General features: G+C 37.8%; 3 protein-coding genes across 4 annotated transcripts; all 3 read left to right on the plus strand.

Moving 5' to 3' along the window:
- The first annotated feature begins 729 nt into the window (after nt 1-729).
- On the plus strand, nt 730-6,796 carry zmynd10 (zinc finger MYND-type containing 10). The gene is made up of 12 exons (XM_005796930.3): nt 730-905; nt 1,966-2,074; nt 2,145-2,261; nt 2,345-2,398; nt 3,619-3,762; nt 3,858-3,946; nt 4,073-4,167; nt 4,467-4,639; nt 4,960-5,085; nt 5,161-5,282; nt 5,362-5,487; nt 6,290-6,796. The coding sequence occupies exons 1-12, from the start codon at nt 817-819 to the stop codon at nt 6,384-6,386; spliced, it is 1,341 nt and encodes a 446-aa protein (XP_005796987.1). The 5' UTR covers nt 730-816; the 3' UTR covers nt 6,387-6,796.
- Nucleotides 6,797-8,259: 1,463 nt separating this feature from the next.
- Nucleotides 8,260-22,570, plus strand: rassf1 (Ras association domain family member 1). 2 transcript variants are annotated; one of them, XM_014475932.2, is made up of 7 exons: nt 8,260-8,615; nt 11,439-11,791; nt 13,217-13,341; nt 20,706-20,810; nt 20,900-21,185; nt 21,284-21,399; nt 21,488-22,570. In XM_014475932.2, the coding sequence occupies exons 2-7, from the start codon at nt 11,473-11,475 to the stop codon at nt 21,632-21,634; spliced, it is 1,098 nt and encodes a 365-aa protein (XP_014331418.1). In that variant the 5' UTR covers nt 8,260-8,615; nt 11,439-11,472; the 3' UTR covers nt 21,635-22,570. The 2 variants fall into 2 exon arrangements, with proteins under 2 accessions (XP_014331418.1, XP_023180762.1); XM_023324994.1 differs by lacking the exons at nt 8,260-8,615; nt 11,439-11,791; nt 13,217-13,341 and adding an exon at nt 17,819-18,445.
- A 636-nt stretch (nt 22,571-23,206) lies between these two features.
- On the plus strand, nt 23,207-26,884 carry tusc2 (tumor suppressor candidate 2). Its single transcript, XM_005796928.3, has 4 exons — nt 23,207-23,329; nt 25,041-25,273; nt 26,005-26,125; nt 26,212-26,884. Exons 2-4 carry the CDS (start codon nt 25,131-25,133, stop codon nt 26,275-26,277), a joined length of 330 nt encoding a protein of 109 aa, XP_005796985.1. The 5' UTR covers nt 23,207-23,329; nt 25,041-25,130; the 3' UTR covers nt 26,278-26,884.
- Nucleotides 26,885-27,685: the final 801 nt, after the last annotated feature.

Consider the following 27,685-nt stretch of genomic DNA (forward strand, 5'->3'; position numbering starts at 1 on the left):
TTCTTAATTCTTTAGTTTTATTTTGAAGTCATCTTGATCTAAAGTTATTCAGGCCTCTTCAGTTGGTCTGTTTGTTTGGCTACTTTTAGAATTAATTTTTGTTGTTCTGTCTGACCATGACATCAAACTGTGTAGTTCAAACACATAAAGGAAACTAAAAGAAGAATGAAAAACAGTATCCCAATGTTGGCTGCTGGAAAAATCTTGGTAAACTGTAATAGCTTTGTGATATAATTACAGACTGAACGAAAGAAATGGGAACAAATAAAGAAACAGACAAAAGTCAAAGTTAAGTGTTAAAACATTCAGAAAGTATGAAGGAAATATGCTGTTTTTTATCGTAATAAACCATTGCTTAATCAGAAAAAAGCTCCCTATTAAAATCTTTTTTCAATGCCATTCCTTAAAATAAAAAATAAACTAATCAAGGTTTACTCAATAAATAGTTTTAAGAAGGTTGAACTATTTAGTTCCACATGCTAGCTAGCTACAGCTAACTACTAGGGATTTGAACTTTGCCTTCCTTTTTGTACGCGGCTATCAAATGATTGACTGTGATTGGCTGCAATACAACAAGACGCCGTTGCCTAACAATGTACCAGCCAATCAAATCGTCAGCATTCATTCCAGTCTGATTTACGTGATAGTCTGGCGCCCCTTCGTGGCCGCCACTGCAAACTGTACTTAGTTTACGGTTACCTTGACAACTGCCTGTATCTCCTTCACAGTTGCTGGTCACTTTCAAAGAAATTTACTGAAGTAACTGCAGAGGTTATATATTTACCGACATTTTGCGGGATAATCAAGACTATTAAAATGGATACATCGGTAGTGCTGCCGGTTGAAGCTGAAGGGTTTATTCAAAGTCTGGAAACCTTTTCCCTCAAAGAAGTGGGCTCTGTGAGGTAAGATCAGAAACTAACTAATGTAAGCTAATGTAAGCTAACGTAGGAGTAGGAGACCATAAAGATCTGAAAAACTGCTGAACACGTCATTCAATTTGCTTCGCCAGCTTCATTACACGTGCTGTGACAGAGCAAGGAAGATTATATAATAGATCTAGATTGTTCTCTAAAGTTGTACAAAAACTTTTTTTTTCATTCTGACACTCCTTTAAAAAAAGCTGCAGAAAATCCACCTTCAGAAGTGAGTCCATATTTGTGTAATTAAATTTCCACTGTTTTGTGAGCGAAACACCATGTTACTAAATACTTTTGCGGGACATTTTTGTAATATAGAAATATGTCAGTGATAGGGGATTTGAAAATACACAACAAAACATTTAATTATTTTCAGCAGACAGGAACACACACCCCATTGATATCCATTCTTGTTCTGCTAAACATTAAAATGCAGTTCTTCTGCATCAGATTTAATCTGTAGAGGATTATTCCATATGTTGTGGTCATCTGAAGTGAAATCTGTACATCCTTTATAGTAACATAAATTGATATGTTAAAGAAAACACACTTGAATTCATTATTTTTATATTGTGAAGACTGCAAGAATCAAACATGTTACCTGACATGTACACTTCAGCCATACAGGTTCTTTTCGACATTATGCGAAAAACTAACGAACTGGAAGAAACAACTTTCCCCCCCAAAGCTGTAAAATCCCAAAAAGCTCATTCATCTGTAAGAGACTACAAACCCTTTGGTTAGCGATTCTTTCTGGCACAGTTTAAAATCTGCTGCTTGAAGCCCATTAATGTGGTTCATTTTTTAGTCCGCTGTGTTAATCTAGGTTTTTATGCATTTCGTTTCTCTTTGAACACGCTTTCCAAGAACCATCCCAGCTGCTGCCAAGCTGGAGGAAATTCCTGAACGCTGAGCTCAGCTACGCTGGGAATACATTTTACAATGATGGCGTGAAAAGCTGGAACTGATTCCTTATGTATGGCTTTGATTAAGCAAGGGTCTCATATTGCAGCTGTTTATAAAACATCCTCATTTTTTTCCTCAGGTGGTTCAGACAGCACGAGTTTATTGAAAAGCTAAACATGCAGGCCATTCTGAGTGCTTCGGCCATGCATGATGAGTTTGTCAAGGAGCTCCTGGTGTCCTTTGGAAAGGTGACCTCCAGTTCTTAAAATGCAAACATGTCAGTTTGCAGCGATGTTATTGATAAATCCCTCTCTGCAGATACCAGTTCTGGTCCATGAGATGATCCTTGTGGAGGTGTGGAAGCAGAAAGTGTTTCCCATCTTATGCCAGCTGCAGGACTTCAACCCTAAGAGCACGTTTCATCTTTACATGCTGGTAAGTTAAAGATGTTCAGCATCTCTGGTCAGCTTCTCATGCTAGTTTGTTTATTTGCTTATTTCTCTTTTTGTCTTTCTTAGATCCGCCATGAAGCTACAATTATTAACCTGCTTGAGACAATATTGTTTCATAAGGTCTGTAAATTCTCAAATATTTATGATATCTACATTCTCTGAACTAAAAATGGATTTTATTGAGATTTTGTATGACAAACCAACACAAAAAGTGTGTAATGGTTAAAGTGGAAAAAAATGCATCTGTTTGCTTTTCATTTTTTTATTGCTAATAAAAATCTGAAAAGTTGGTCATTTGTATTCAGTCTCCCTGAATCACCTATTGTTGAAATTAATCTTTTTTTTTTTTTTTAAAAAACTCTTTATTTAGTTTCCAATAACTGTTTTATACAAACATAAACACAGATTCATCTTTGCATCTTGTTTGTACAGGCCTTCATTTTAGGAAATTACATTCTGAAAATGAATGTTTCAACCAGCTTTGAACATCTAGAGCACGAGTGTCAAACTCAAGGGCCGGGGGCCAAATCTGGCCCGCCGTAGCTTTTTATGTGGCCCTCTAGACTCCAAATTACATCAATAAGCTTTTCCAGTTTTTCCACAAATCTGCAAAATTCACACAAAATCAAAAATTTTTTCTGATTTTACTGCAGATTTTCTCAAAATTGGTCAAAAACATTGAGTTTAAGTGACTGCTGCCTCAGCAGTTATAGTCAAGTTATAGTCCATAACTGATACAGCGAGTAATAAAAAGTGACTTTTAACATTAGTGCAAATACTATAACAATTCCTTACTAATATTTCTAAATTGGCACCACAAAATCTGTAATTTTGATTGTAAAAAAAAAAACACTAAATCAAGGAGGAACTGCTAATTATTGATATCTTAACAGTTTAATTGGTTTTATAAATATATTCTGGCACAACCGGCCCTTTAAGAACATTCATATTTTTAATATGGCCCAAAATGAAAATGAGTTTGACAGCCCTGATCTAGAGGCAATAATCTGCCTCCATTGTTCTTCATAAAATAGCTCAAGAAGAGTATTGTTATCAGTTGTTAACATACATTTTCAGCTTTTCTCCTCAGGTTCTTAATTGGATTTATGTCCTGACTTTGACTGGGCCATTCTATCTTCTGAATATGTTCTAAAGTATTTCCACTGTGGTTCTTTTTAGAGTTGACATCCTGTTGGAAGGATTTTGCAGCCTCCAACAGGTTTTCTGCCAGTGTTGACCTATATTTAAGTCCAATTTTAGTCTGACCAGAGCGTCTTCTTCCCCCATGTTTTGGTGAGAATCCTTTAGGAAGTCAGTGTTTTGTATGTCTGGTTGTTCAGGACTCCTGTGAGGCAGCTGATGATTCTCTTCTTGACTTGGTGGATTACTGCCATCGTAAACTGACCCTGCTGGCCAGTGAAGCAACCAAGTCCCATGCTGCTGCTGCTGCTCATGACTATCAGAACCAGATATCCTCTCTAGAGGTAAAATTAGATGCTTCTCTCTGCATTCTGTAGCTTTTTCTCACCTTTTGAAACAGAGATAGAAGTCGAATGATTTTTATTTTTACCTAAACAAGGAGCTGCAGATGCAGAGTGCTGCACTGGAGTTTGAAATCTCCCTGAAAGCGATATCCGTGCTGAGCTACATCGCAGATCATACCGAGAGGTAGGAATCGATTTAAAGCCACTTGTTTGACCACAGTCTCCGTTTATCAAAGTAAAATGAAAACTTTAAACATTTGACAGATGACAAGCGGGGTGCAGAATACAAATATCATCTTTTTCCTCCCAGCATCAGCGTCATCAATCGCATGCTTTGCACTCACAACATGCCCTGTGTCCTGGTCCGGCTGGTCGAGTCCTGCCCCTGGAGTCGGAGCAGCAAAGGTAGATAAACACCATCTGCTACTCAGATGAGCAGAGAGATATTATCCTCTGTTATCCTAAAGATATAAAATCCTACAGCTCACCTTCAGATCTCTAAACACTTTACAGACTGATTGACCAATCTGTCTGTCTGTCTGTCTGTCTGTCTGACTGACTGTTTATCTTTGCCCTTCAAAAAATATTAATCATCAGAATGAAAATTATTGAGCCTGGATTCATTTACCATTCGATTGATTGATTTGTTGCCACATTGTGAATGCTTTTGAAAGCCTTTATGTTTTCTCTGCTGCCCCCTGCAGGCCAAGTAGAAAAGTACATCAACAGCAAATGGCAGAGGATTTCTGCAGAGGACCATGTGAAGATGACCAAACTTGACGGCCAGGTCTGGATGGCTCTTTACAGTTTGATCCTGAAGGAGGAGTGCCAAAGAAAATACGACTTCAACAATTTCAACAAGAACCAACTTCTAAAGGTCTGCGCTGAAACAAACACTGGCTTTTTACCTGTTTCTTTTACGCCCAGGGAGTTGTGTGTCTAATTTTACAGGTTTGGTAAAAGTTGAGCTAATGGTTTGGAAGTATCACTGCTCCAGGTTGTTGTTCATTACATCCTATCCGATCTCCTGCTCTTGTAGAGCACAGATTCATTCTCCGAAGGTTGTTTATCACTCAGTTTCCTCCTATTATAAGCTTCTCTTCCTGCAGCAGTAATTATATAACCAGAGAGCCTTGACTATCCTCTTGCAAGCACTTTTTTCCCTCCTGACTCCTGCTGCTGCTGTGCTGTTCACAGCTCAGGGGTTTCTTGACAGACGTGCTGATCGATCAGTTACCGAACTTGGTTGAGCTCCAGCGCTTTCTGGCCCATTTGGCTGTTACAGACCCAGTCCCACCAAAGAAAGATCTGGTTCTGGAGCAGGTAGTCGCTGTCACAGACATACACTCATCATCCCTACTGCTGCACGCTCATCCTCTGGGTTTTATTTACGTTTAGATCCCAGAAATGCGGAACCAGATTATCAGAGAAAATTCTGGGAAGTGGAAAGGAATAGCTAAATATCAGGTTAAGGAAACATTCAGCCCGTCTGACAGCGACTTGCAGCAACAGGCCCAGAGGTAACGCTGAAGACACTGTGAGGTCAAGGTGTGTGCAGGAGCAGCTCATGAGCCGCCGCTTTAAAAATGTTTCCCCAAGGTTGGCGCAGACTTACAGCCTGGATGTGATGGAGCGTTTGCTCCCGGAGAAACCAAAGTGTGGATGCTGCGGGAAAGAGGCTCCAAAGAGATGCTCTGGATGCCAGGGAGAGTGGTACTGCAGCAGGTGAGACATGAGGGGAGACAGACCCCACACTCAAGGGGCCTGGCAATAATATTCACACACACTTTGTGGAAAAATACCATAAAATATTGTATTGTACTGAGTTTTTAATTCCTGCAATTAGTCATGACACGATAACACATTTTGCTGGATGATAAGTTGTTCCAGACGTTTTTAGGATAAATGATAATATTGTTGTTTTGAGACCATTTTAAAGTAGTATAATGGTAATGGCATAATAATATTAATAATTTAATTTCTAATGAACATTTAACACTAGAACTGGAAGACATTTTAAATATCGAAAATAAATAAAACAGAAACAAATAGAATGAGCTATGAAGTCTCTGTAAACTAAATTGTCCTTCAAAATAAAGGCTGGTTGAGACCAAAGCAGCAGACTGAATACTTTTGTCATCCAATTTTTGGTAGAAAGACAGAAAAGCATGAAATGATAAATCATACAAATGGAAATGATTGAGCTTGTCTAAATTTATCAGGCGATTAACTGATTTATTGTGACAGGCTTTGCAGTAATTCATAACATTACATTACATGTTAGGCAAATTATGTATGTGTTTCAAATTTCACAGAAATAAAATCCTGAAAAATGTCAACCTCCCTTACTCTGATACCCCTAATTAAAACCCAACTGTTCAAATGGGGCCCCAGTTGTGTCTAATTTAGTTTAGGGGAGTTGAATGCAAATGTATGCCACTCTTTTAGTTTTCATTTGTAAATAAATGTTTTGTGTCATTTTCTGACCTGTAAGTTTTACCCTGTGTGTTGTGTTTCTTTCCTGCAGACAGTGTCAGGTGAAGCACTGGCCTAAACACAAGCAGGCCTGTCAGCTGATGACTGAGACCATGCAGAAGATCCAGGAAGACAAAACGCTGAGATAATTTTACTGAGATAACGAGCAAACATTTAAAGCTAGGAAAACAAACCCGCTTTTATTTGTATGACACTGAATCACAACATTTTATGTAAATTCAGATTTTTCTAACAGGAATCCCTCACATATCTTTAGAGATTATTATAGAATTTAGTAGTTTTGGTTTTAAACGTGATGCAATAAAGTTTCAACTTGTTCCGTTAGGTGCAGTTTTTATTTCTTAACTCTCTTACTCAAACGAGTGTGAAAGTGATGCTTTTGTGAAATACTTCAGAAAACTTTCTAAACTTCCTTTAGGAGCCAAGACTTGCTGGCTCACCTTAAGCGGTCGTTTCCAATCTGATCAGCAGCAGCAGATCGGTGGAGGTCAGAGTTCAATCAGGGAAGAGAAAGCAGGATGGATGGATGGTGCAACAGTTTTTTAAGGCTCCAGGATTTCCAGACTTGAAATGAAATTCATAATTCGAGTGAAAATCAAGTTGTCCCCAATGTTTAACTTCAAGGTTTACCAACTCACAGAAACAGAGACGCTCAGCCTTCAGCGAAACCACCAGTCAGATCCACTTTTCTGTCAACATCCCGGGACGATTACAGCCAATTTATATCCGAGGAACTGAGTCCAATATGGTGTGTTTCTGGATTAGAAACACACCATCTTTTTTGGGGGAAAAAGAGAGTAAAATGAGGCAGCAGGGATTAGGATGAGATGAAGCAGTAAAAGTACTTATCCTGGTTGGTTTGAAGAAAAACCGTATCAGTATCTTTTTACATTTCTAGACCAACACAGTGCATGTTGTCAGCAAAAGAAAAAAAATAATAATGTTTTTTGTATGACTAGAACTTTTTAAGTATTTCAGACTGATCAAAAGTCATTTTGTATTTTTGAAGGTGAAAATTACTTTATACTTTTAGGTAAGGTAAGTTTACTTATATAGCACATTTACAGCAACAAGGCAGTTCGAAGTGCTTTACATGAATCGGAAGGAAATACAAACAAAACCAAAAGAAAGACAAAAAGTTAACTTATAAACTAATAGGGGTTTCTCTGGATCTGAAGTTTGTTCTGGTTTAGTGAGGTATAAAACTAAATGTTGGTTCCAGTTACTATTAGTAAGTACATTTCAAAACTTGTACTTTTTTACTTTTTTGGGGGTAAAACTGTTCAACCTGTACTTTTACTTTTACTAGAGTAACTTTTTGGTAACACTTTATTTGACAGGGTGTTCATAAGACTGACATGACAGTATCATAAATATCACATAACACCTGTTATGAACATGAAGCAGTCTTTATGAAGGTAACTTATAAACTAATAGGGACTATTTAATGGCCTTTAATTAAAAGGCCATTAAAAGTTCCCACTTTGCCTTATTTTTTATATAATGACACTTTAATGCAAAGTTGGCACTTTTAATGGACTTTCAATGCAACTTTTATAGACGCTTTGCATTAAAAATGTAATTATTTACCGAATTACACTTCATGACAACAGTCATTGACATTCATAAAGACTCCTTCATGTTCACAACAGGTGTTATGTCATGTTTATGACAGTGTGATGTCAGTCTTATGCACACTCTGCCAAATAAAGTGCTACCAATTTTTCATACAAGTTTCTGTTAATGCTCTTTGTACTCATTAGTCTTTACCCTCTTTGGCTGCTGAAATGTTTCTCTTTTTTTTTTTTTTTTTTTTTTTGCAAGGGGGTTTCACATCTAAACGTAAGCAAATGTGTAAGACTGTGGAACTGATCGCAGATAAACCCCATTTGCATTTTTTGCTTGTGGTTTTCAAGCTTTTTCTGCAAACGAAATCTCGATCCGTCCCTCCAGAGACCGTGGGTTTGAGGGGTCGGGGACTTTGTCCGCCCACTCAGCTGCTGTTCTCCAGACGCAGCAACCAACCAGCCCTTTTCTCCCCCTACACGAAGACATTCCGGATGTCATTGCAGCTCAGTCTCATCTTTCACTCTCCGTTTTTTCACCCGCTTCCTCCTTGGGCGGCTCAGACCGACTCTCGGTGATGTTCTGCCGTCACCTCCTCCGAGCCTCGCCGTCCCGTTAGCCGGCGATGGTCGCTGATGGTCGGCTGATTTCCAGAGATGTCGCCGGGGCAGCAGCACCTCCACCACCTGGAAACAGTCCGACATTTGTCTGCGGAAAGTTTTTTCTCTCCTCGGATGGAAGGAGTTTTGAGACAAAGCGGCAAACACGGCGTGGTTTTCTCCTCTGTTCTGGTAAGTTGCCTCCTACAGTTTTGCCAAGTTGCATATTTAAACCTCAGTAGTTACAGATTTGTTCATGAAGAACTGCTCATACTAATGCCCCTCATAAAAGCAGCATTCTTTTATTTTAATTTATAGCGTATTGTTTACAGTAATGTTTAGCAGGTTATTGAAGTGACACGTAACTATATCTGTTTTTCCTTATAAACTTTTTTAATACGTAAGAAATATGGATGGAAAAAACGAGAACAGCGTATCCGCCACACTTTTTAGAAACAGCATATCTGTATAAAACCGTTATAATTCATTGATTGTTTCTTAAAGTAACTTTTTTTCCCGTAAAAAAAGAAAGAAAAGAAACTGAGTAGGCTACATTTATTTGGGGAACTAAGATTTAAATATTTGTTTATACGAAAATGCTTTGCTTTTGTTGTTGCCGTACAATTAATAAATGTAACCAAACTATTTTCGTGCATTATTTTCACAATGAGTAAAATCTGACCTATACGCGACAAGAAGCATCCCTCTTCAAAACTGGCAAAACGGGAGAACAGCTTGGTGTGTTGATTTTCCTTAGCTGGAAAGTTTGTAGAAACTGGAACTGTGACAAGCAAAGCCTGAATGAATACGGGTTCAGTTATTTTGCCCCAATGATTTTGTAATTAGTCGAGGTTATTCCATCAATACTACCTATTTCTACCTAAATTAAATGAGAGACTTTATAGATTAGACAAACTTTTGTTAAAGGCATTGAAACATTTTGTGTGTCCTTGTTTGTTTCTTTGAAATGTGAGTCAGTATATTTTGTGGAATTGTGATGAATAAATATGAGTAAAAAGTCTTTCTTTGTGTGTTTCTTTCTTTTTATTTGCACAACCTGCCATCGCTACCTGTGTGCCAGACATTATGTAAACACTTCACTTCATTTCCACATGTGCTGCAGTCATGTTGTGCCTATACTACATAAATAACCACATAACCAAATAACTGTTGAAATTATTACAAATAAATGTAATAATTTCTTCCCTTTCTGATTTGGCAAAATTTCGCCAGTGTTATTAAGTTAAAATGAACAGCTGAACAGTTTTTCCATTAACATAATAAATAGGAAATGTTTTTGGCTTGTGATTCACTTCATCTTGCTTTTGAAAGTTTCTAAATGTGAACATCACCTTTAAAAATATCATCACAGTTTCCGCAGGGAGTGTTCACACTTTGGTTTTCTGTCGTGGCTTTCAGCAGAACTTCGTCCTCGGTGGCTTTTCTATTCTCTCTGGCTGTTTAATGTTAGACTGGGTTAGACATTTATCATTTACTCTGAAAATTTCTGATCATGATAAGAATTTTGTCTTGATACATTTCTATTAATTATGTTAAATAAGGAACAAAACTGATAGTGTAATTGTACTATTTTCCGTCTGTTGCACGGGAACAACAAGCAGTAAATTTAAAAACATGATTAAATACAGTTTCTATGTACAATTAAAATCACAATCCTGTAAGAAGGTAGAGTCCTGAAGAAGCCTGTTTCAAATAGGAATGTTTTTCAGGAACAGTATTTATGTTGTTGATACTATGAATGCTGTGATAAATAGTTTTTTAATCATAAGTTTCATTGTTATCACAATAGTATCCCAAAATATTGCGATATATTTCTAAGTCCATATCGCTCATCCATCCCTATATGAAACAATCGGATGTCTGACAAAAACAGAGGTTCATTCACTGATTGAACAGATTTAATCATATGTATTTTTATTTTTAGTGGCTTTTAGCTTGTAATAAAATGAAAAACCAGGAATATCCATGTTGTCACCTTCAGGGCTGCACCAATTGCAGCTTTCTGGCCGATTGCTGATTACCGATCTTTAACAACTTGACCTGTCGATTCTGTTTTAGGTCAGTACCATTTTTTTGTCTGAAATGTTGCTAAATACAGCAATAAAGTCGGTGAGTTGGCCACAGGGGGGTGGCTGTTAACTGCAATGACATGACCTGGTGGGACGGTCTATCAGTCAAACCTCTCACTGTAGAGCGGAAGAGGACAGTTTTTGTTTTTCAGGCCTTTGTTGAGGTAGATAAGATCGGTGGATAAGATCCGCTTCACATATAAATATCAGCCGATCCCAAAATGAAGGAAATCGGGGTTAATTTATTGGTGCTGTTTATTTATTTATTTATTGGAAATTGGTGCACCCCTAATAATCTTCCTAAAATGATGGCCCTAGTAATTTTTTTACCAAAAGTATTCAAATTCAAAAATACTTTATTAATCCCAAAGGGAAATAAAATGTTGTTGTAACTCATAAATTTAGATTTTTCAAAGAGTTATTGAAGATCGTGTCACTACCTCTCTATTACTAAAATATGTCTTAGGCACAAAAAAAAATAAAATCACCTTGGCAAAAAACGACTTAAGCCATTATTTTATGAAGGTGATGATATGACCTTTTAATGTTTCCTTTTTTCATTTTTATTTGGATAGTGCACTTCAGCAACAAGTCAGTTCAAAGTGCTTTACTTCATAAGAATAGAGAAAATCAATGATTGAAACATAAAATTATTTTCAAGTCAAAATGTTAATTAATGTTTCATTTATAATGTTTCAAAAGCAACTCTCAACAGCTGGGTTTTTAGTCTAGATGTAAAGAAACTCAGTGTTTCAGCTGTTTGGTGGTTTTCTGGAAGCTTGTTCCAGATTTGTGGTGCATATGAGCAGAATGCTGCTTCTCCATGTTTGATTCTGGTTCTGACACAGAGCAGACCAGAACCAGAAGGTTGTCTGGAAGGTTGATACAGTTTGCTTCATGTTCCTCGCACCTTTTCTCCCCTCAGTGATGACGTTGGAAGCTCACCTCTGACAGCCACGATGTCTTGGGGCGAGTTCATCGAGCTCCGGGACCTGAACTCCGGCAGAGAGCAGATAGGACTGGCAGGCCCGCGTTTGCCCTGCTCTCCCCCACGCCTGGAGCGAACGAACGCCTTGAGGATCAGCCCGGGGAAGGTGCCGGACCTGCTGAGCCGGGTGGGCATCATCCGGGTCCTGAGCAGCTCCCAGGATCCCCAATTTGTGGAGGAGAAAGGAGAGGGACACAACTTTCAGCCCTGCAGCCACGCTCAGCCAACTTGGTGCGACCTGTGCGGCGACTTCATCTGGGGCCTTTACAAGCAGAGCCTGCGGTGTGTCAGTGAGTCCGTTTAAAGTTTTGATTACTAAAATAATCGTTAGTTGCATTTCTAGTGTTCAGAAACAACAAAGAGAGCGATGAAACATGCAGACACTAATCTACGTGCTTGTTTTGGTTTTAATAGTGGTTTGAAAGTAGGCTGTTTCTTGCAGACTGTAGGTGGTTTTGGTGCTCTGGTCATAATCAAAGCTGCAAACCTATTTCCTTTATCGCTCACTGAGCTTCGCAGAACTTTCCTTCAGGCGTCTGAAAGCACCTGAACAGAAGAAAGCAGATGTGGTTTGTGCTTTATCTAGAGTGCCCAACCATAAACTTTTATCTTTCGTCTAAATATAACCTCCCTTTATTTATTTCCAACAACCACAGTAACACTTCTGCGATAAGCTATTCCTATTTGTCCATTCATGAGTACTCAAGTAACAGTAGCACTACTTCAACATATTTTTACTCAAGTAAAAGTAAAAAGTAGCCATCCAAGAAAGCATTAACTAGATTTTATGACGTGATTATTTAAACCAGGAGTGTCCAAAGTGTGGCTAAGAGGACACGCTGTACTTTTTTCGTCAAAAAAGTTAATTTCTCCTGACAATTCAAATTCTTTTACGTCTGTCTCTTGACAGTTGGTGGTTACCGTAGCAACCAGTAACTGACAGCTCGTCCTCGGGTTTTTATTTTTCTGTTGCCATTTGTAACTGTTGTTCAGAAGCTGCTAAACTGAAGTTAACCACATCTTTATTTTCTCTCCTGCTATAGTTAGAGGTGAGCAAAGTACCCAAAAAATTGTACTTAGCACTACTTCAACATATTTTTACTCAAGTAAAAATGAAATGTAGCCATCCAAGAAATTACTCAAGCAATAGTAAAAAAGTATTTGATAAAAAGTCTACTCTGGTTTCTTTTCAAATTCTCAATCATTTAATATCTAAAATTTCCATAATCAGATGGACCAAAATATAAAGTTAAGTGGACATTTTGGCATTTTAAGGACGAAAATGACAATACATCATATAATAAATAAATAAATAAAAATGGCAAAATCAGGCTAATGAAACTAACAAAAACTGCAGGTGTGTGTCATTGTCTGGTGATTTTTTGGTTAAAACATGTTTGTTCTTCATTCAGTGAAATTGCTCACAGTGGGTAGAAAATCCAGAAATTTTATTTAAATAAAAGTAGCGATACTTTGCAATAAAATTACTCAAGTACAGTCTAGTAAAATTACTCCTAGAACAATATTTTTCAAAAGAGTTACTCAAGTAAATGTAAAACTCTGTTTATAATTAGAGTAAATGCTTCACGTGCAACAACATTCATGGGTCACAAAATTACAAAAAAAAAAATTATTTGGAAATAAATGTTTTTTTTTTAATTGTTTTTGTATTAGGCGTGTGTGTCGTGAACTTATTAAACTTTCTGAATGTGCAGATTGCAGATTCACGTGCCACTACCGCTGCCGTGCGCTGATTCGGCTGGACTGCAGTTGGGAGCGAGGCTCTACGGCGGACCTCACCGCTGTCGTGGAGCACACAATCGAAACAGACACGAATGTGGTGAGCCCCCTCGTGTTTCACTGCAGTGACTTTCCTAGCTTTGTTAGTGGAAGTGAGCACTGCCCACAGGCAGAACTCTAGTAGGCACTGTTTCTTCTTATGTATGGACATCATATCAGGACTTCTCTAGAAGTCTCTCATAGAGCAGGGCTGGATTGCTTTAAATAGACCTGCTTTACAATCAAAAACAGGAACCATTTCTTTAGTGCATTAAGAAATATCCTTTACTTTATTTAACTAAAGGTCAGTAAGTTTACTTCTATCAACAAACCGTTTTCCTTGAACGCTGCATCTCAATCTGGTTTGCAATAAACAGCAGCAGCTCTGAAAAGAGAAGTCAGATGATTCAAATGGGAAGTTTGTTACCAAAAAATTACCTTGTCCAAAAATCTGGGTCAGTGGTTTTAAACGAGAACGCAAATCTGTGGGGGAAAAGCTGAACACATTAAATTTTTATGCTCTGATCAATTCTAATTCTTTGTTTGCTTGAAGAGTGTTTTAGAAATTACCTGCAATGTCGAAACAGTTTGTCTATTCCTGCTGAGTGTGTTTCCCACCATTACATCATCTTCTTTTCTGTCTTATGTTTTGCCCGACAGCTTTTTTACTTAAATTGCTGCTCTCAGTAAACGCACAATTAGCTGCAGATATCTTTACACAAATAAAATCATAGGTTTTAGCCCATTTCTTTCCAGGCACAGAACCACATAAACTAGTAAAAGAAAGGTAAGAAAAGTAGCTGGATGAAAAGTTTCATTTATCTGCTCTTTTACAGTACTAAATAATCTGTAAATAAACTAAATAAAAATAAAAACACTGACAAGGCCACGCTTACTGACTCGTGTAATCTACAGGTTGTGTATGTGAGGCCTGCCTTGTGTCAAGGAAGATTGTGGAAGATTTCTGGGAGCAACATACCTCTAGTTTATACTAGGAAGTCAGATAATGTGTTTCTAAAAAATACTTCTACGTTTGCTTTTCCTCGCTTCAGTTTTAAGCAGAAAGACACAACCACCTTCTCAGCTGCTGAAGAAATGATACAGAGAAATGCAAGAAAAATCTTTCAGCCTGGAATACCTTTAGTGCTATTGGTTCTGTTCAGTCAATCAATCAATTGACTGAGCAATCAATCAGTCAATCAAGTTTATTTGTATGGCACATTTCAGCAGCAATTCAGTTCAAAGCGCTTTACATAATAAAAACACAAAAATAATTAAGAGTATCATGTTGAAGAATAGTAATACTAATATCAGTAATATTAACATTACTGATATTAATAATAGTAATACTATTAATACTATTGATAGTAGTAGGTTTAGTATTTCAGATTACATGGACTGTTTGGTAAGACCAATACCACTTATGTTAAGAGGAAATTAAATATGTTTGTACTTCTGTTTATATATTGCTTCTATTCAGTTTCTTCAATCATTCACATATCCGCATGTTAACACATTTTTAATTATTCCTGCTGCTATCAAAGTAACATTGACTATTCAGGAAACCAAAATGTGGTAACACCTCTTCAGTGAGCTGAGCAGCAGTGCTCAGAAACAGGTGGGGGAGGGACAGCACTGCTCTACTTTATATTTAATGCTGCTGGGAAAAACCCAAGTTTTCTCTGGCTTCTCATTAAAAGGACTAACCCAAAAGGAGGAGGAGGAGAAGATTGATCTTTTCTCAGATTATCTGTCTCATGTTATACTGTCACAGCATAGTGACAGTTTCAACAAATATGTAAAAACATATTTTTATAAAAGTTAAATACAGCAGCTTTAAGGATGTGTTGGTTGAAAGTAAACTGAGTTTTAGTTTAAAGCAATGGTACTTTCAGACGACCTTTTCTGCTATCCTATTAGTCTCGTGAGGATTTAAAGTAGGTACAGGAAATTAACTTCTTGTAAGAAGTTAATTTCTCACAAGAGAAATTGTCTCAGATCTTATGCACCATTTTGTGTTGGTCTATCATATAAAACACAGGTGTCAAACTCCAGTCCCTGAGGGCCACTGTCCTGCACCTTTTAGATGTGCCTCTGCTGCACCACACCTGAATAGAATAATTAGGTCATTAGCAAGGCTGGGAGAACTGATCTACACAAGGAGGAGGTAATTAAACCATTTCATTCCAGTGTTTTGTACCTGTGGCACATCTAAAAACTGCAGGACAGCGGTTCTTGAGGACTGGAGTTTGAGACCCCTGGTTTACTGGATACCAATGATAATATTTAGTGATAACCTTATATAAAAAGTTATACATCATGAACAAAATTGCGCTGGTTTAAAATAAAAATCTAAATTAGGTTTGCCTGATTTCCTGAGCAGGAACTGCAACTTGAACAGACTTACAGCTGAAACTTAAACGGGAACTTTGTTGTTCTTACTTCCCTCTTCAAACAGTCCTAGCTTGGTATTTGTTTTTTGTCGCATTTCTCCACTAATAGATGCAAAGCTCTCAATTTGCAGCTTCACTTCTAGCAACAAGTGCTTTTTAAAACTCAAACATTCGTTGACTCCCACTGTTTCTTTTCAAACAGATTTGTTCTTTCATTCTTTTTAAATTTGCATTGAAGCCAATAAACATGCGACAACGGGGCGGGTGTAAATTAGTGGTGGAGGGCATTTTTTAAATTTTGGTGTAGAAAGCTGTCGCCACGGTAACCCCCCATCATCACATGACATTCAGGAGGCGGGAGAGGAGGAACAAGAAGAGAAGGAGGAGGAGGAGGAGAATCCTTCCTCCATGTGGGATGTTCAAGCTCTGACTTTAAATCAAACTCACGTTAGTACAGAGGGAAGATGATGGTAAATTAAACTAAATCTGAAGTAGTTGGCTAGTTTAAAAAATAGCCAACTACTTCTATAGTTTTAGAATATAGGAGGAAAGTTAGTATTTGTAATATATTGTGAACTTTTCAGTTATTTGGATGTGATTTTGTCTATAAGATTTGGCTAAAATAAGTTATTTAATAATAAAAGGCTAACTATTAGTCAAGCGCTTTTGCTATTAACTGCATATATAAAATACATTTATAATCAAAGAGTTAATTTATTTTTAAAAGGATTGCATAAATAGGGATATTAGGGGTGTTTCTTTTTTTGTGGTAATCATGTTTTATGGCTGATAAAAAACAACAACATTTTTGTTAGTTAACGGTTAATTTGAATACCGCCTAATTAAGTAGGTAAAGGAAGTAAAGTCTTTGTCGTCCTTGTACATTCCCGTATAGCTTACACAAACAACAAAATTGGGGCACAGTTCTGTCCTCAAATGTATTAACACAAGAAATGCAACAGCTGTAGCAAAACTCATGAGTGGGTTTTCCTTCACAATCTTTTTGAAGCTTTATTTATCTCTGTTGCTAGTATGCAACAGAGATAAAGAATATTCTGTCTAGAATATTCTCAGACAGTGTAACATAGTTACACCTTCTCTAGCAATCCTTGTGGAGGGTGTTATTCACTGACATCTGGACTGTCTTTAGGCTGTAACATAATATTTATATTATATATTTTAAATTGGCCTTATGCAAAATAATCTTTTTTTGAGTCTTTCTACATTTGGTTTTCAAAAAATGTGTCTAATGTTACTCAAAAGCAATGACTCAGTAAAATATGTCACCCTTACTTTTTGATTTTAATTACTTTAAACAAATGAGATTTAGATTACAAGAAGGGACAGAGCTTCTTGAGGAGATTTAGATCCTTTAAGGTTTGCATCAAAATGTTGCATATATTCTATAAGTTTGAAGTGGAGAGTGCACTGCACCATGAGAACCAGGGACTTAAAAAGGATTAACGACCTAATAAAGCAGGCTGGTTGTGTTCTGGGAATTGCTCTAGAACCTAAGGAGATTATTGTGCAATGTTATGGACAACCCTGAGCATCCCCTATATAAGGCTATTATACAACCATGTTTTTCAGTCAGAGGCTTCATTAGAACCACTGTAATACAGTCCGCTACAGGAAACCTTTCCCGTCCACAACCATCAGCATCCACAGCAAATCTTTGAAGAAAATTGTGTAATATGAGTTACCATATGCCATCTGATCATAAAGTATTCATCTTTATAATCAGAAATAAAGTATTTCTGATAATGAAATGCTTTATTTAAAATACAACCCAATTCTGTTAAGACCAGAGTTGGGTTGTAATTACTCAGTTACATTTACTTAACTTTTTGGAAAAAAGAAAAAAAAAACCTTTTTCGGAGTATTGTCACTATGCTGTACTTTGTATTTTTACTTGAGTGATTTCTATTATGATCTTTATATTTTGGTCAGTCTGATTATGTAATTTTGAAGTATTAAATCATTGATGTGATCATTTAGTCAGTACTTAAAGCCTTTTTACCGGATACGTTTTTACTCTTGCTTGTGTAACTTCTTGGACGGCTGCTTTTCGCTCTTACCTGAATAAAAATCCGCAGAAGTAGGCTACTCTACCCACCTCTGGCTAAAACCAAAGCCAGCTTAATTATTTGCGGGTGATGGGTGGGGGACGCATGGTGGGCTCTCCGGCATTTCCGTCCAATCCGGACCCTCTCCGGCGTTTTGTGTATTTCTGAACTGGAGACCAACGGCCTGGGTGGGGCCTCGCAGGGAGGACGGAAGCGCGGCAGGCGGGGCCGAGAGCTCCGCACATCCTGTTTCACACACACTGGAAACGTGGCCGGTAGTTGAGAGCTACAGGGAGGAAGAGGGAGGAGAAAAACTTGGTGAGACTGCGCGGTTGTTGAGCTTTCATAGAGACATTTTATCGTGCGCGAGATAACCGTTGGAAGTCTTAACGGCGACCGTTATTTAGCATCGGCTAACAACCTCTTTCGCCAATTTTGTGTCGGTAAATCACTCAGAAGGTCGTTTAACGTTTAGTTTTGAGAAGTGAGTTGATTATTATTATTATTATTAGCGATAAGAACCATGGCAAGCGAGGCGAACAGCTCGGACAAGACTCCCTCCTTCGAGATGACCTGGGGCAGCTCCACCAGCAGCGGCTACTGCAGCGAGGAGGACTCGGACTCAGAGTTCGAGCAGTACTTCACGGCCCGGACGTCTTTCTTCCCCAAACCCCGAAAACCCGCCGTTACTAATGACGTAAAGAAGGTGAGAAGGAGAGAAAATTAAAACGGAACAATGCTTCATAAAAGTTTTTGGGAAGGAGAAGTTGAGAGCGGACCGGGTTGGGTGATTAACTCTCGCGTTGTTTCGTTGATGCGTCTCCTGTTTTTATCAAATAGAGGCGAATTCATAATTTGAAGAGTTGTTGACATGTTGAGAATTTGCACAGCCTGTTCTGTTTCTACCTTTAATTATCACATGTTAGCTCCAGGGAACCCCAGCAGGCCCGATTCTTGCCAAGCAAGTTTCCTGGTTCTGGGTGGAGTTCTGCTTCCTCTATTTTCTGGTTTCAGCACTCAGAAACTTTATTGTTTTATCTAATTTTTAATAAATAATAATAAATAAAAAAAACGTTAGTAGAGCACAAAACACTAAAACTCCAGTAGGGTTTGCTTTCTTTTTCGTTATTACAATTCCAGGCCCACTGGTGCGTTCTTCTTGAAATCAGCCCACATGTTATGTTCTTGTGACGCAGATTTGCTTCTCAAGTTTCCAGCCCAACACCCACCATTCATTGTCATCTGGACTCTGGTTTTTGGCAAATTTCACAATTCTAAGTTACTCATGAAACCGGATGGTTTTGATCCGTATCTCTGTCTTTTAGTCACACGCCCGCACTGGGGTATCCGATTCTGTCTTGATGAGAAACAAATGAAGTTTACAGTAAACATACAACATCGTCTTGTCTTGCGGAGGCCCTTGTTTATGTTGTTGGCACTCCTTATGCAGGCATGCTTAGGCACAGCTTTATTGCATGTTCCTTAACACTGGCACATTGCAGTTTCCGCTGACTCACTGATTTATTGACTCATTAGGAACAACACCTTAACTCTCCGTCTAGGAGCATTACTATTGACCTCCCACTTGATATTGATTTATGTGCTGCAAATTACTTTTTAAATAAATGAATTAAGAGGTTGACTTTTGAGCTGAAATGACAATTTAGGACTGGATTTCCGATTTTCAATTCATTGTAAAGTCAAACACTGAAACGTTTGTGGGTTTTTAGTTCTAAAAGTTACCAGCATTTGCTACCTGCATGCACTTCAGATGAAATTAAAGCTATGCATAAAGAGGCATAATCTTGTACTTTTCTGCAGAACATTTCTTCCTCTTTTTTTTATGTTCCATTTAAAAAATCACCTGAATCTGCAGGGCAACAGAAATGGAAATCTGTCAGGAAAAGCCATTTTTTTTAAGTACAGATACTTGGATTTAACTCTTCTGAAGTCTCGGTTGTAACGACTGCTCAGTTAATGTTGCATAGTGTGACTAGCAGGAATTTGTGCCCCAACACCAGGTCAAATTAGGCTGCTGGTCGTCTACTTGCCAGAGGCCAAATGTGCATGACTGCAACATGACTGTAGGTGTGTGGTTTGTCAGGCAGCTGACCTAATAGGATGTGGCTTGAAACAAGGGCTAGCTTTGTCTCTTGTTGGAGTCTGAAGTTGAGGGGGGGGGGGGCGGAGGCTATTTTTACATGAACACCAGGCTGAGGAATGCAATGCTGTTGGTCGCAGTCATTGCACAGCTGCAAGTTATTCCCCCTCCCTTCTTCCTCATCCTCCCTGCCAGCCTCCCTTCCTCCTCCCTTCAGCCCTCCTACGCAGAGGGATCAGAGGAGTTAAGCAGGACTAGTGAGGGCTGACATCATCATGTTTCCCTTTGCGGCGTTGTCAGGAAGTTAAGTCTGATGCAACTTGTGTGAACCCATAGTGGGAAATTCATAACACGTTATGAAAACAACAATAATGGAGTTGTTTAGGTTTAGTAAGTTCCCCTGTCTGTAAAATCCTATGTGAAATAAATTTACAATCTTTTGTGTATGGGTTAGAAGGAGAGCATTCTTGTGTTGTATTTTGTACTTTTTGGAAAAAAAAAAGAACAATGTCTCTTAAGAGCATCTAAATCTCTTATGATTGTATTTCTGATTGCTGTAAAAAAAATTCTCACTTTGACATTTTTTTTATGTGAGCAGGTGAGCAATTTTAAATACAGCATAAATAAAACCAATAAAATACGCTCAACAATAAATAATTTCATTTTTATAAAATAAAATTATCATTCAAATAATAAACCAGATGTCTTAGATAACTACGCATCTTAGATAACTAGACATCTGGTTTATTATTGATAATTATTTGAATGCTTTCATTATGTAGACATTTTTACTTAAAGATATTGTGCTGTTTTAAAGAAACAGCGCCACCTGGTGCTTCATCATTGTAACTCCTCTCCTTTCTAGGATGAACAAATCCAATGTGAGAAACAGGAGCTATCAACTGCTGAAATTCTGCAGAAAGTGAAGGAATACAACTCCCAGATCAATAGCAATCTGTTCATGAACATGGTGCGTAGTTATCTAAAACAAATTTTTAGCAGAAAGGCTTTTTTTGGGCATGTAATTTTTTTTAAATGTTTATATATATTTTTTAACAGAACAAGGACGGGTCCTACACTGGTTTTGTGAAGGTTCAATTCAAGCTAGTGCGCCCCGTGTCGGTCCCAGCGCCAAAGAAAGGAGGTCCTGATGCTGGAGGGAAGCGAGCCAGCGGGGTGAAGCGTCGCACCTCCTTCTACCTGCCAAAGGACGCCTCCAAGCATTTGCACATAAGCTCCCGTACTTCTGCTCGCGAGGTCATCGAGGCTCTGCTGAAAAAGTTTACTGTGGTAGACAATCCCGGCAAGTTTGCACTGTTTGAGCGCAGCGAGCGCCACGACCAAGGTAGTGTTTCTTTTTTTTTTTTTTAAAAAAAAGAAAAGAACAATCTGATCCTATTTTGCTTTTTCAGAAAATAATAATTTCCGTTTTGCCTCCTCCAGTTTATGTTCGCAAGCTCTCTGACGACGAGCGTCCTCTCCGTTTGCGCCTGAATGCTGGACCCAACGAGAAGCTCCTCAGTTTTGTTCTCAAAGAAAATGAAACTGGTGAAGTGAATGTAAGCGAAGCATCCACTTAAAATACCCAAATCAAAACTTCTAATGAATCTCACAGGCATTTACAGGTTCTTCCCCTCTCTTTTGCAGTGGCATGCTTTCTCCATGCCAGAGCTGAAGAACTTCCTGCTGATCCTGCAGCGTGAGGAGGAGGAGCACGTCAAGCAGATCGTACAGCGATACACTTTGGCTCGCACCAAGATGCTGGAGGCACTGTCCGGCTCGACGCCGGGCTGAAACCTCTCTGCGCACGGAGTTTGATGTGCGGCGGCCTGGTTGGTCAGCTGTGACCGGACGCTGCTGCACTCAAAGACTCCGGAGAAAACGGCAGAAGAAAAAACACCTCTTGGTTGAACGAGAGGGTGAGATAGGGCGCAAGACTATGAGAGAGTAAGAGCTAGCGCGTATGTTGGTGTGAAATGATGCGAGAGATGAGAAGTGCCTTACACCTGGAGAGTCTGATGTGCCTGAGAGAATGAGTTGAGCGGACTGAGACTGGCAGCCGGGACAGTGACGTTATGCAACGGGTGCCGTCTGATTATTCTGGACCTCGGCTGACAGACTACATCTTAAAAAGCAATGCAGCTTTTTTAAAAAAAATCCTGTGAAAACTTAACAGCTTTATTTTACTGTAACGGAGCCATTTCTAAAAACAAACATCTAAATTGACATGTTCTTAAAGGGTAAAATTCCTTTTTTTTTGCCCTCTGTAAATTTTTATTTCAAATGCCCCAAAAATCTTAGATTCAGTCAACATTACTGGATTGTAATTCTTCATTTAAAAAAAAAATCCCTTGTCTGTAGCTGAAAGGTATTTGAATTTTCATTGCATCCAAGTCTGAAGAGCTGCCATGTCCACTCCACACCCCTGATGGGTGCAACTCTTTACTTAGCGGTCACTTTGTGAGTATGACTGACGTATGGACATTTGTATGAGATTATGAATGTCAGAGAGCTGTGTAACAAGTCACTCTATGTGACTGGATTTGCCATACTTGTGTTTAACTGGACGCTGCTTATCATTCCTTTCATATTTGTGTTTTTCTCTGTTAATCACTAAAATGTTTGTCTTCTGTTTTCTTCCACTTTTCCTGCATTTTTCCTGTTTTAAATGTAGCAGTCTTATGGATGTCTGGCAGATGTGCACAGCATTTAATAAAAATAACAAATTAAGCGGTGGTTTTCTTTGAGACAAGAATGGATACGGCAACTCCTTATCAGGGAGAGGCTGATCAAACTAAGTAGGAATTACGTTTTTGTTTTTTTTTAAAAAGATTTTTGTCACTAGCAAATATACACTGACAGTAACAGCAGAAGAGTAATAACGTGTAGAAAGTTTTTTAAAATTTGATGGGGTGAATGGTAATGTTTTTTGTGTATTTTAATATCAAAACAAGCAGAAAAATCAAGAATCAGAAGAACATTGTATCTATGAATACAATCATCATTTGGTACAATAACTGAAGAATTTGAATTAATATAACATATGAGATTTTGACAGATTTCAACATGTATCCCAGTTGCAAGGGATTAAGTTTGATTGGTGACCTTTTTTTCTTGAATAAACGGGTTTATAACAGAACAAAACAAACGGGCCATAGTATAATGTGTGGTGACAAACTACATGGTTCATTAACTTTTACCAACATATAAATCATAACTCCATATTACAATATCAGTAATAACATTTTATTTAGAATCGTGTTTGGGCTATTTTACATCACTTCCTTGTAGTTTATGGCACTTCTTAAATAGTGGACGAATCAGAAGCCTGAACGTTGTCAAGGAGACGGATGTCCCACCTTATTGGTTAAAGGTCAGTGAGCGACTGCAGCCTGTCGCTGAGATCAGCTGATCGCTTCATCCTCACTGCTGCTAGCGGAACAGCTGGCAGTTATGAGCCCACCTATCGATTTAACATTATATAATAAGGTGAGATAGTTCATGTTAAGCGCTGTTGTGTGAGAAAGAAGGAATTTTGTGTGTCAATGGTGAAGCTTCGGTGCGAATAATTATTTTAGCCGTTGAAGCTAATATGCGTCAGTGGTTGAAGCTAACAGTTAAGACTGTATGGACGTTTCCGTTTGTTTACTGGTTGTTAATCGTCTTTTGTGAGAAATATATTAAGCCTAGGAACGTATGCGTGTTAATTAGTTGATAAAGTGAGATAGAGAGCGTAATAAATTACATTTCTAGTGTCGTTTTTGTGTGCGGCCCACTTGGTTAGCTTTCAGTGAAGCTAGCATAACGATAACGTGCTGAGTTTTATTAGCTTTTATATGGTACAGTTTACTCCAGCGACATGTCGACAGCGGATATACTCTAAAATGGGCTTTCACTTTCCATTTAATTCTGAGCGTTTTTGTTTTTTTGTTGTTTTTTTTTACTTTATTAAAATATACAATTACCAAGGGCCACAGAATAACAGCAATAGCAATTACAAAAATATACATTTTAAAATAAAATAGCGATCCAATTTGAGTAAAGAAAGTATGACTTAATAGTCATGGGTCTCCACTGTTCATGTTCTGTTACTTGCGAAGAGGTGAAGCTCAGGTTTTACAATTTGAAATAAATTATGAAACCTGTTATACACATTCATTCATTTATATATGTTGTGGGTTTTCACTAGCTGTAAGTCAGTCATTAAGATATTAAACATTTACAAGATTATTTAACTTTTGGTTCGGCTTCTGAATTGAATTACTGAAATAAAATAACTTTGATATTCAAATGTATTACAAAATATATATTTTGAAATAAAATAGCGTAAATAAATAGTCCAGTTTTTTTGTTCTTTTTTGTTCTAGAGGTTTCCATTTGAGAAGATTCATAATGAGCAAAAGAAAGTCACTACATGATGAGCCAATATCAACAAAGACAATTTGGATATCATTAAAACACAATAAATAACTTACTGTAGCTTAAATACTCACCTATTGTCTTAGATTATCTCAAACACACAAAGCTGTGATCACCTAAACAACATATAATTTAAAGATCTGGGTTAAACTCTGTTGAATACACAGTTGGATGATAGTATTATTGGGGGTAGTATTATTAGTTAGGTTAATTAAGAAAATCCTTTTTTTTTCACTTCAGACTGTAGCTATGATTCTTCCAAAAGTTAACAACAGTGGGATCATCCTCTTTTTTTATTATTATTAATATTTTAAGTAGAGGCAAAACTCTGCTATTGAAGACAATTCTTTGTTTTTTTAATAAGGTAAAACTCTTTTGGTGTAACCGTAAGTCTGAAAGTGGGTAAAACTTATTCATACATCATCAAAATTATCTTTTGAATTAAGTGATAACACTATTAAACCGCGATTAAAGAGCAAACAAAGTCTCGTTCTGTAGACCATCTTGCTATTATTCCAAAAAGGTTGCTTTCACAGGAGAAATAGTTTGTATAGTTTGCTGTTTGTGAAAGTTACAATTTATGAGAACGTTACTTTGTAATCTTGTAATGAAAAGCTTGAGCACCGTCTTTAGGAAATGTGTGAGCTGGAATCTGGTTCCATGTGTTATCCTGCGGCTTGTCAGCAGCCACTAAGCAAACAGCTGCTACTTTACACTAACCAGACGGCCGTCGTCTGATTAGGAACGCTCTTTTTCTTTGTGCTCTCTTTCACTTTTCCAGCTCCTGGCCTTGCTGAGAAACTGAGAGCATCTGGCCAACCGAGCGGAGCGGAAGCGTTGACTGGAGATAAATAATGTCTTATCTCTGAGGATGGGAGGAAGTGGATCCAAAGTCAAAGGTTCCTGGCCTTTCACAGGCAGCGGAGGGGATTCAGGGGCCGATGGAAGCGAGCAGTCTCTGGCCCGACTGAAAGGCTCCAGGAATGCAACACCATTTGTTTTCACAAGAAGGAGGTACGGAAAGGTTTCCATTTTAAATGAACAATTTTTAATCAGTTAAGTCATTTAAAAACCCAATATTAAAGAAAATTTTACACTTTTTTATAATAAGATCTAAATAAATGCTTGTAAATGTCAGTATAAACATTTTAACCAGAAAATCTCTTTGGAAAAGGTCTAAAGGGGATTTTTAATCATGACAGTGACACTGTTTGCTGTACCATTTAAACTTCACATGCAATTAAACATTAAGGTCTCTAAAAGTTCATTATATATCTGGGTTACATCCCACTGTATGGCTGTTTTATGAAGTAATCATTGTTGACAACTGCAACTTCTGTATGTTAGACTGTCATAAGATGACAGTGTTGTTCTGTCCTGTCTTTGAATTCTTTCTTTATTTTAATGGTCGACACTGTTAGAGATTTTTTGGTATTATCATTTTATTCTTACTCTAGTTCACATTAAGTCTATAGATCTTTGTGATTTTCTGTTTAAAGTGTTCTCTTCTTTAACTGACCTGGAGGTCACTACTGTCTGTTCAACTTTACGAGAAATAGATAACACTAAGTTTCTCAGACCTTAAATCCTTTTACAAGAACACCTCCTAAATCAGAAACCACTATGACCCAGTAATCAAGTGGATTATTGAGCAAATCAAACAGAACCAATCTGGAGTAATAATCCTAAATCTAAATGAAGACGCCTCATTTTGATTTCAGTGTTAAAACTCTTTGTTTTTTCAGCTCCTTGTACTTCGATGAGGATGGGGATCTAGCCCATGAATTCTACGAAGAGACGGTGGTGACAAAAAACGGCAGAAGAAGGTCGAAGTTGAAAAGGATCCAGAAGAACCTGATTCCACAGGTGAGCGTTGACACACAGCAGCAATTACACAGCATGTTTTCTCAGAAACTGCTCTGTTTGTTAATTGGGAAGTTGTTTATTTTCAGGGAATCGTGAAGCTCGATCACCCGTGCATTCATGTAGATTTCCCCATCGTCCTCTGTGAGGGGTGAGGAGTTTCTCAGCTCTGATCTTCTCAAAACTTTACAGCGAAACTTCTACAGTCAGACAGGATTGTGGTCAAGACTGGGAAAATGGTTCTGCTTGGGAAAACATCGAACATTCAACCCGTATTGTTAAATCGCTCCATTTAAACTGTGGTTACAGAGTGTTCTGTTCTCTGCTGTTCTTGCTGTCACTTTGCAGAAGTAGTGCCGGAAATGGTTTACAAAACAAATCATCTGACCTGTAAGCCATCCGGAGAAGTATCCACATCGTATTTTCGCTGTGAAGTTTTTTTTCTTCTTCTTTTGTGCTGGGAGAAACTAAAATGATGTGAAAAGGCGGTAATTGTTTTTGCCTTCAGTGAAACGCTAAACTGTGTGTGTTAAACTGTACGGTTCTTTTTACATGTTGGTTAGATCTGTGGAAGGCGGATGGCAGAATAAAGGGTAGCAATAAAAGTGGATTTTTTTAAGTTCTTATGCATATACTCGTGTTCTGTATCGTCATGTCTGAGTCTGTCTTAGCTTCTGGAGCTCAGACCTGCACTAGTGAACATAATGTACTGTAAATACTTTCTTAGTTGGAAATACTTGAATAAATGTTTTAATGAACTGAGTTCTGACTCAAATCTTTGCATTAATGCCATTTAAAAAAATTTTTGTAATCTACGTCTTGACTTTTTATTTTATTTTTTGTTTTTTTCCTTTAAGCTTGGTTCACACTGCAATTATTGCTAAAATCCTTTATTGTGAGAGAATTGTAGGGAAATATTTAGCTGTAAGTTTGAATCAGCATCTTTGGTCGATTACTAGCTAAGTTTCCATTACAAATGTGCACAAAACATTGATATTGCACTGATGGAGAAAATTTTTTTTCGGTGTTTCCATTAAATAAGAAACGCAATTTAAATCAAGCGTGAACAAGTATGTTCACACGATGAGTCATTAAAAAACATACTTCATTCTCCATTGTCCACTTCTAATAAAATTTTTTTTTGTTGGTCACGTTGATGTGTTTCCAATAGGCAAATTTATTTTTGTAATTCCAATTTGCGCAATTTTATGGTTAACGGAAACACAGCTAGTGGGACAGGCTTTCTAGCAGTCAGTTTAGCATTCAAATGACCAAACATGACCTGAAAAAATATCAGTGTCTGAAATTTCTTGGGAAACTTCTCACTCTTTTTCTAACTCTGAATCTCATAAAGTTATTACTAACGCTCACTTTTGAATTTCTTGTTTGGACTGATGTCTCTGTACTAACTTGACACGCAAAACTGCTGTGATGAATTTTGACATCCAGTATTTTCTTTAAAATGCTTTGTCAAGAGTTACTACTAAGATTTCTACAATATTGATCTTGAACAGTTTGGAGAGTTCAAGTCCGATACAATTTCTAGACAGATGGGTTCACTGG

The sequence above is a fragment of the Xiphophorus maculatus genome, chromosome 20 (genome assembly GCF_002775205.1).
Source record: "Xiphophorus maculatus strain JP 163 A chromosome 20, X_maculatus-5.0-male, whole genome shotgun sequence".
NCBI lineage: Eukaryota > Metazoa > Chordata > Actinopteri > Cyprinodontiformes > Poeciliidae > Xiphophorus > Xiphophorus maculatus.